Source organism: Simochromis diagramma, unplaced genomic scaffold, assembly GCF_900408965.1.
Source record: "Simochromis diagramma unplaced genomic scaffold, fSimDia1.1 OVJJ01000100.1, whole genome shotgun sequence".
NCBI lineage: Eukaryota > Metazoa > Chordata > Actinopteri > Cichliformes > Cichlidae > Simochromis > Simochromis diagramma.
The window spans coordinates 29,212-39,337 of record NW_024386752.1 but is presented as its reverse complement, the minus strand read 5'-3'; the positions used below and the strand labels follow the sequence as shown (position 1 = coordinate 39,337).

The 10,126-nt window shown below is 39.4% G+C and overlaps 1 protein-coding gene across 1 annotated transcript; it reads left to right on the top strand.

Moving 5' to 3' along the window:
• Positions 1-433: 433 nt before the first annotated feature.
• Positions 434-8,642, top strand: LOC120728626. Its single transcript, XM_040023657.1, has 9 exons — positions 434-559; positions 704-873; positions 5,338-5,412; positions 5,636-5,801; positions 6,957-7,047; positions 7,410-7,511; positions 7,710-7,877; positions 8,003-8,158; positions 8,380-8,642. The coding sequence occupies exons 1-9, from the start codon at positions 434-436 to the stop codon at positions 8,442-8,444; spliced, it is 1,119 nt and encodes a 372-aa protein (XP_039879591.1). The 3' UTR covers positions 8,445-8,642.
• Positions 8,643-10,126: the final 1,484 nt, after the last annotated feature.

The following is a 10,126-nucleotide window of genomic DNA, read 5'->3' as shown; positions in this document are numbered from 1 at the left end:
GGGTCAAGTTGAACTACAAACACCACCAAGTGTGGTTCAATTTCTTACTCTTAAAACCCCCAAATTACTATCCAAAATATACAGAATGCTTTCTGAAACAGATGAATCAATATCACTTCCTATTGCAAGCCGTACAACGGCTTGCAATGATCGTTTTGCCATCACGTTACTTCCTGTTTGCCATTTGTTTGGAAGTTGTGTTTTGATCGTGTCCTGTGGATTTTTGAAATTTGGCCATCAATTTCTGGAGCAAAGACTACTCAAATTGTTGGAACTTTTGGTACAACCCTGTCTGGATTACGACTTTGATACAGGATATTGGACTGGACTAACGGAGTTAACGAGGTAATTGCAGGCTAGCCAACGCGTTACCAGGCTAACAGCTGACTGAGGAATCAGCTGACTGAACCTGCTACCAGGGTAACCAGATAAAATGGGGCCGAAGAGGACACCGACAGCTGAGGAAGTCGAGGACATTAAAAAGTCCCTTGACTTCATAATGGAGGAAATTTCTACTATCAGGTTGCAGCAGAAAAATATCATTGAAATTGTGGAGGAGGTAAAGCTCCTCCGCATCCAAAATGCCGAAAAAGATAAAAAGATTGCATACCTGTAAAGTAAGGTCGCTGACCTGGAACAATACTCCAGGATAAACGACGTCATCATCACTGGGCTCCATATTAAACCCCGGTCATACGCTCAGGCGGTGACCGCTGACAGCAATGAGGAACCTGGAGAGCTTGACATTAGCTCCACGGAACAACAGGTGGCTGCTTTCCTGCGGTCCAAAGGGATTGCCCTGGACTGTAACTCTGTCGAAGCATGCCACCCTCTTCCCAGGAGGAACGGCAACATACCGGCTATTATATTAAGGTTTGTAAATCGAAAGCACAAGATTACGCTGCTGAAACAAGGAAGAAAATTAAAAGGATCTAATGTCTTTATCAATGAACATCTAACCAAACACAACGCTGAAATAGCCAAAAAAGCGCGACACCTTAAGAAGCTGGGAAAAATCCAAGGCACTTGGACGACGAACTGCAAAATATTCATTAAACTAAACGGATCACCAGAGGAAGCCAAAGTTCTGACCATCAAAAATATGGCGGATCTCGAAAAATATCAGTGAGCAACACGATCTGGACGGCAAACAAGGTAACAGACAACCACACACTGGAAGGAAGAACTCAGATACATCTGGAAGAATCAGCTGCATCAGTCAGACAGTTGCAGAATATGATCAATTGGAACTGAAAACATTTAACTATATGGATCACAATACACATGACTTGGAATATGAAATAGATCCAGACAACAACTTTTTCTCATCTAACAATAACAATTGCTGCTACTATACAAATAAAGACTACAATCAGAGGATTAAAACTGAGAATAAATTATCAATTATCCACTTTAACTGTAGAAGTCTCTATAGCTAATTTTAGTCATATCAAAGAATATCTTAACCAGTTTTCACATCCATTTAGTGTCATTGCCTTATCAGAAACTTGGATCAATATGGAAAAAGGAACAGACTTTGAACTGGAGGGTTATGAATTCACATTTATAACTAGGCGAAACAAAGGAGGAGGAGGAGTGGCCTTGTATGTGGACAAATCCTTGAAATTTAATGTGGTGGAAAAGATGACGATGGTGATTGATAATGTACTAGAATGTATTACAGTTGAAATTTGTAAAGAAAAAAGTAAAAATGTAATCATTAGCTGTATATACAGAGCTCCAGGTAGTAGTATTGAGACATTTAAAGACTGGATAGAAGAAACATTTATTGAAATAGCTTGCAAAAAAGTTTTCATTTGTGGAGACTTCAATATTGATTTGCTAAACCCAAATAAACATAAAACCACTGAGGAATTTATAAACACAATGCACTGTATGAACCTATTCCCTAAAATTACTAGACCTACCAGGATTACATCACATTGTGCAACTCTCATAGACAACATTTTTGCAAATGACATTGAAAATAAGACTGTAAGTGGACTCCTGATTAACGACATAAGTGACCATCTTCCAATTTTTACAATCTATGATAGGAATTACAAGATCAATAAAATGGACAGTAAAAAAGAGTACAGACGAGTAAGTACAGAAGAAAGAATGAATGCATTTAAAAAAGATTTATTCAAGGAAAACTGGGGTGAAGTATATCAGGAACAGGACGTTAATAGTGCTTATAATAAATTCCTTAGAATATTTACATTACTGTACAATACCAACTGTCCAATAAAGCAATATAGTAGGAAACAGAAATATATGGACTGTCCATGGATAACAAAAGGTCTGCAAAATGCATGTATAAAGAAAAATGCTCTATACAGAGAGTTCTTAAGAACGAGAACTAAAGATGCTGAAATCAGATACAAAAGATATAAAAATAGGTTAACTAATATACTTAGATTTAGTAAAAAGGAATACTATAAGAAGCAATTAGATATAAATAGAAATAATAATAAAAGATTATGGGAAATCCTGAACAGTGTTATAAAATGTGGGACTGGACAAAAGAACTATCCCAAGTATTTCATTTGTAATGACCATGAAGAATACAATATGGATGTTGTGGCAAATAGTCTCAATGAATTCTTTGTAACTGCTGGACCAAATTTAGCAAGAACAATCACTCATCCTGGGAAAGCACAGGAAAAACCCGATACACTGATTGACAGAAATCCATATTCTATGTTTCTCACAGCCGTTGATGAAAATGAAGTTCTTGAAATTGTCAAAAAATGTAAAAATCACAAATCTTTGGATTGTAATGATATTGATATGATAGTGGTTAAAAGAGTCATTGAGGCTATTATAAAACCATTTACATACATCTGTAATTTATCATTTCAAACTGGTCGATTTCCAGACAGAATGAAAATAGCAAAAGTTATACCTCTATACAAATCTGGGAACAAACACCATTTCACAAACTACAGGCCTGTCTCTTTACTACCTCAATTCTCAAAAGTTCTTGAAAAACTGTTTAAAAACAGACTGGAAAAATTTATAGATAAACATAAACTACTCACTGAGAGTCAGTACGGATTCAGATCAAGCAGATCAACATCATCGGCACTATTAGATTCAATAGAATACATCACAAATTCCATAGACAAAAAAGCAATATGTGGCTGGGTTATTCATAGACTTGACAAAGGCATTTGACACTATAGATCATGATATATTAATAAGAAAACTGGAACGTTATGGTGTCAGAGGGGTAGTTTTAGATTGGGTCCGGAGTTATTTAAGTGACAGAAAGCAGTTTGTGAAAATAAATGGTGGTTGCTCCTTATGTATGGACATTGCTTGTGGTGTACCCCAAGGGTCAGTTTTGGGTCCAAAATTCTTCAACTTGTACATTAACGACATCTGTAAAGTGTCCAAAGTATTAAAAATGGTTCTCTTTGCTGACGATACAAACATTTTTTGCTCTGGTGATGATCTGCAGAATTTATTGGAGGATATGACTAATGAAATAAGTAAAGTGAAGTTCTGGCTTGATAAAAACAAATTATCATTAAATTTGAATAAATCTAAACTGATGTTATTTGGAAATAGTAGTTTAAATACAAATGCAAAGATTCAAATAAATGGTGTTGATATTGAAAGAGTCAGTGAAAATAAATTTCTGGGGGTAATAATAGATGAAAAACTTAACTGGAGAGCTCACGTAAGATATATTCATTCCAAAGTATCACGAAGCATTGCAGTACTAAACAAGGCAAAACAGGTATTCGACAGAACATCACTTCATATTCTCTACTGTTCACTGGTTTCACCATACTTAAGCTATTGTGCAGAGGTCTGGGGCAATAACTATAAAACCACATTACATTCACTTTTTACTCTTCAAAAAAAAGCAATTCGAATCATCCACAATGCAGGTTATAGGGAACATACAAACTCACTATTTTTGCAGTCTGAAATATTGAAAATTGACGATATAGTGAAATTCCAAACAGCACAAATTCTATTCAAAGCAAAAAATAAAGAACTGCCAGGTAATATTCAGAGTGTTTTTTTTTTTGAAAGAAGGAAGTTATAATTTAAGGGGTTTTTGTAACTTCAAAACAATGAAGGTACGTACTACAAGAAAAGGCTTTTGTGTTTCTGTTCATGGAGTGAAACTATGGAACAAACTGGATATGGAATTAAAGCAATGTCCAAACATAAAACTGTTCAAAAAGAGTTATAAAAATATGATCTTCTCGATCTATAAAGAAAAGGAAAATATTTAAATTAAGTGAATGTCTCTATTTAAAAACAAACAAACAAACAAAAAATTCATGATGTGATATTATAGTATATAGTATATCAGAAATCTGTTCACTATTTTTATTACAAATTATATCAGTAAGGAAGCTGACTAAATATTCACTGATAATTTATGGCAAAGGGGTGGGATTAAATAAGTGTATACTTCTTCCCACTCCTTTTCAACATGTAAATTAATCAGAATGTTTTTTTGTATGTAATTTGTATAGTATTTTTTTTCTCTCTTATTTCTTTTCTAAATGTACTTGTATATTGTTCACATGTTGAAATAAATTACCAATCAATCAATCAATCAATCAGGGTATGACGGGGGCGCGTTTTATCTAGTTATAGGGGTAGATAAAGTAGGCACAGATCCAAGTGGGGTAATTCGGGTAAATTTATTCAATCCCAGATCTAAACTGATAGGGAATGACGCTACAGTGAATCTCACAGAGCAAATAGATCCCCTAGAGATAGTCACCTACAAGGATTCACCAGAGAAATGGCTTGTTGCCGCAGATTACACTAGATTAAAACCTCAAGAGTTAATAGAGCGTGCCACAGGTTTCGGTGATAGGAATCTGTGGTTAGATTGGGTGGCTCAAAATGCTAAAGAGCAGGAAGTGGTTGATTGTGTTGCTTGTGCTACCGCTCGACCTCGTTTGTTTACTGAACCCGCTCCTCTGTATCCAGAGGATGAGTGGGGTTATAACTGTATGCTGAGATTAACTAGAGAGGCGGTGAACACAGGTAACTGCACCACTTTGTCCGGTTTATATCCGCCAATTGATAAACGTACACAACCAGGTTCATTTACACCGAGACGAGATAATTATACATGTTTTGAGTTCTCTACAGATAGTGTGAGATATACGGTAGGAAGGATTGATCCAAGCTGGTGTCAGAGGACGATCCCAGGCAGGACTACCAATAATGTAAGTGACCCAAACACAATTATAGGCACCTGGGCGAGAGGTGGGCTATATTATTATTGTGGGCAGTACACCCTTTTGGTGCAGGTTCCCTTGGGGAGTGTGGGAACATGTGCTCTGGTGCGCCTAGGTGCACCTTTGATGCTTATAGGAAGTATGCTAGAGACAGTTCCACAGCAGGGCGCAAATGTGTCAACAGCCAGACGTAGGAGAAGCACAAGGGGTATGCACAGGTATGATCCAAGATGGGACTCGCCAACCTGGATTGACTCAATAGGAGTTCCCAGGGGAGTTCCAGATGAGTATAAGTTAGTTAATCAGATAGCGGCCGGCTTTGAAAGTGTGTTTTTATGGATAACTCCAAATAAAAATGTTGATCGCATTAACTATGTTCATTATAATGTGTTGAGACTCTCTGATCTCACTAGGGATGCGGTGGAAGGCCTTGCGGAACAATTAGGACCGACGTCGTTAATGGGAATCCAGAATCGAATGGCGCTGGACATGTTATTGGCTGAGAAGGGAGGCGTGTGCGCGATGTTTGGGGACTTATGTTGCACCTTTATTCCCAACAATACTGCTCCGGACGGAACGGTCACGCGGGCGCTGGAGAATTTGAAAGCGTTATCTAGAACCATGCATGAGCAATCAGGCGTGAACTCGAGGCTGGGAGACTGGATCACATCTGTTTTTGGGCAATGGAAGGGTGTGTTTATGTCTGCCATGTTTTCTCTTTTAGTTTTTCTAGGTATATTGCTGATCGGGTGTTGTCTCATTCCTCTGGTAAGGCAGGTGTTGGGTAATCTGGTGAGCAGGGCCATAGCTTCTGGTTCAGCTGGGTCAGCTGGTCCGGAACATATGATGCCGTTGCGAGAAGCCGCCTGGACGGAGGAGTGACACAAAATCTGGGTAAAAGTTGGCCTTTTTTCTAAAGGCCAAAGAGGAGGAGTGTGCCCAGGAGATATTTTATTTTGTATTCTTATAATCGGTTATCATTGATTAATTATTTACCATTGTTAAAACTAGTTGACAGAATAATCTTTGAATCACATTTATGTTACTCTGAGCAACTAGTAATGCACACAGATTATCAGCACTTTAATCAGTCTATTGAGGTTCTGTATTATTCTTGGTATCTGTTTAAGTTGTTGCACCTCATTGCAATCACACCGCTCGGATCCATGAGTTTTGTTGGATTCAGGCCTGTCTGCGTTCAGTTCTGCACGTACGCCGGCCTGTAACCACATGCACGCACTTGTATAACACACGCACGTTTACACACACACTTAGTAATAATAGGAGGGTCGTCTGAGGACAGTTTTTCTGATAGATACACTTTCACAAAATGCACAATGTAATACACACTTGTTTTTCTCTAAAGTAGCAGTTGATGTCTATATTAGGACAATGTTTTGAGAGGAGAGGAGTTGTTATCATTTCCAGTAAAGGTCTAACTGTGATGTCATCATGGTAATATAAGGACGCGGGACGCTCCATTCGAAGAAGGATTGTATTGCAAATTGTCTTTCCCACACTGACTGCGCAAAGTGTGTAATAAAGATCACTATTTTTGACACCTACCAGGACTGAGCCTTGCTTTCTTCTCTTACCCAAATCGAACCAACTTTAACACCAGAGATATCTAAAGGTCATTTTTTCAACACCCATTTTAATGTGTGTGGTAATGGGGGAAAAACACCAGTACTCTAAAAATGTCAATATGAATGACATTTATTAATGTATTCTTAGATCATAAGGATCCTTAGAGAACAAGTGGAGAGCCATGCGAGCAGAAATGAGCTGGGTGTGGATGACGACACACTGCAGCAATGGGCTGAAGGTGAGTCTCAATATAATGCACTCGTGTATAACAACAGGACCCACCATGGCCTCATTAAAGAACTTAGAGTTAAGATCTTTCTGACAGTGTCAACAAACAATGAAAAATAAGCCTTGTAAAAGCAGAATTGATGGCAGAGTTGTTGCGTTTGATCAAATTGGATTGGACCTGGGTTGAAGTGATGTCGTACTAGTTGGTTTTATAAAGCTGAACACCAACATACTTGTTATCTCATGATAATGCAGCACATGAAGGCTCCAGATGTCTTATAATGAATATCATCAAGTCAGTGATTACAGAGTCCACTGTAGTTTGGTGACTGTTACTCATCCTGTGTTCTGATTAATATTCCTCTCACTTAGAAACGGATCAAACTGATGGCAGCCTTGGAGCGTTGCAGGCACGAGTAGAGGAGCTTGTCGTCATCATCAGAGTGCGAACACAAAGTCTTTACAGACAAAATGGTGTCACAGTTTCTTTGAAACGGACCGTTTGATGCTCAGTTTGTACAGCTTGTACAGCTACTTTGTAAACAGAATAAAATCAGATCCAGGTTTGTTTAAGCTGGATGTGATTTGTTCTAGCAAACGAATTGATGAGTGTAGATTAAAATGTAAATATATGCATTATGTGAAGGTGTTCCTTTTTATGATTATTTACAGATAGCAACAAGAGGCGACACAGAATTCACAAGGTCATCTTAGATGAGAAGAAACGCTTGGCGGCTGCTGTTGACGACTACAACAAGCTCGCTGAACCAACAAAGCAAATCGTATCCAGTGATGCCCTCATGCAGACCGACGTTTGGCCCTGGCAGAGCACAAGTGAACGTAAGCTCTTGATTTCTAAATATCCTTTTTAAACAAACTCCCAGTATCTGAGCAGTAGTTGAATGTTTTGTTCTTGAATCATAATATGCTACTATGTTTTCCCATCTGATGTTGTTAAACTGTAGCTGCTGCTGACCTCCGGACAAAGAGAAAGGTCTTTGAGAAGGTGATGGCTGTGAGGCGCCTGAGAGAGGAGGAGATGATCCTTTGCAGGGAGATGCAGCATCACTGGACAGTGTTGCGAATGCGATCTGTGGTGTTGGGGACAATCTCCTCAGACTGTAAGCACATCTTTTATTTATTTATACATTTGGTGATGAATTGATTGAAAATAATAGCAGATGCTAAAGTCTTACTGGATCTTTTACCTATATTTGGGTTGCTAGCTAACACTGCCTTCTCCCTTAAAAGAAGTTTAATTACATGATCCTAATTCCTTGTGTTTATAAGGTGAGTTTTTCTGTTTGTTTGTTTGTTTTACTTATATTTAATAGTTTTGTTGTTTTTACAGCCTCCCTTGTTGGCATGTCGGAGGATGCACAGAAAGGACTCCATAGCCTGGTTTAAAAACAAAGTGAACTGAAAGCTGAAATACTCAAAGTAAAGGACGTGTACAAGAGAATCCTCAGCCACCAACCACTCCTGGAAATGGACTCGGAGGAGGAGGAGGACATTCCAGACGATGAGAGTGATTTGAGCACTTCTGATGAAGACTGATTGTGTCATCATTGATGTTATGTTTGCTAGAATAAAAAGTTAATCACATCTGTTTAATGTGACTTTTATAATGTCTGTTTCAGAAATTGCTTATCAACAGACATTTTACATGTTGGGAAGAAAAATGTAATTCCCTTGGTGCAGTTGTTTACCCTGAATCATTCTTTCCCATCTAATTTAATGACTAGTGTACATGTTCAGATACAATAACATAATTTAATTCATGGGATGCTTTCTGGGCTGCTCAAATTACCACAAAATGTAAAAGCACCAGGCAGCACACTCACAAGGACATTTTTTGTTCAGTGTTTTGTTGAATAAATCAACAAGTACAACTGAGATGTTTGCTGTAGTGGTGTGTTTGTTAAGAAGCATGCCAGCACACTGGTGAACTGACAGTCCCAGAATGCACCCGAGCCAGTGACTCGCCCCAGAACAAATGACATTAATTATCTAGAAAGACAACCGTGATCAAAGACAAGTAAAAGAGTAGGAAACAAAAGATAAGGAAAGGTACTGTGGGGTAGGAAAGAAAGGCCAGAGCCGTGCAAAATGACCTCCAGCAGGCCACAAATATGCACGTCTGTTCAAACGGTCAGATACTGACTCCGTGAGGGTGGTATGAGGGCTCGACGTCCACAGGTGGGGTTGTGCTTACAGCCCAACATCGTGCAGGATGTTTGGCATTTGCCAGAGAACACCAAGATTGGCAACTTTGCCACTGGCGCCCTGTGCTCTTCACAGATGAAAGCAAATTCACACTAAGTACTTGTGACAGAGTCTGGAGACATATTGGAGAACCTTCTGCTGCCTGAAACATCCTCCAGCATAATGGTTGGGCAGTGGGTCACTAATGGTGTGGGTGGCATTTCTTTGGGGGACCGCACAGCCCTCCATGTGCTCGGCAGAGGCAGCCTGACTGCCATTAGGTGCTGAAATTAGATCCTCAGACCCCTTGTGAGACTATATGCTGGTGCGGGTGGCCCCGGGTTCCTCTTAATGCAAGACAACGCTAGACCTCATGTGGCTGGAGTGTGTCAGCAGTTCCTGCAAGACGAAGGCATTGATGCTGTGGACTGGCCCGCCCATTCCCCAGACCTGAATCCATTTGAGGACATCTGGGACATCATGTCTCACTCCATCCACCAACTGCACCACAGACTGTCCAGGAGTTGGCAGATGCTCTAGTCCTGGAGTCTGGGAGGAGATCCATCAGGAGACCATCTGCCACTTCATCAGGAGCATGCCCAGGTGTTGTAGTGAGGTCATACAGGCATGTGGAGGCCACACAGACTACAGAGCCTCATTTTGACGTGTTTGAAGGACATTACATCAAACCAGATGAATGATTCTGTATTGCACTGATCAAGGAACCAACCCAATAGGAGCTAAAGGCATCCTCTTCACATTACTTAACATAGTAAGTTTATACTATGTTTAATGTGCATTTTCTTCATCGGTCTAGAACATAACATGTTAGCGCTCCCTGGTTCTTTTTGGAGACAGATCCTGAGACAGCAGGCAGCTTTGGA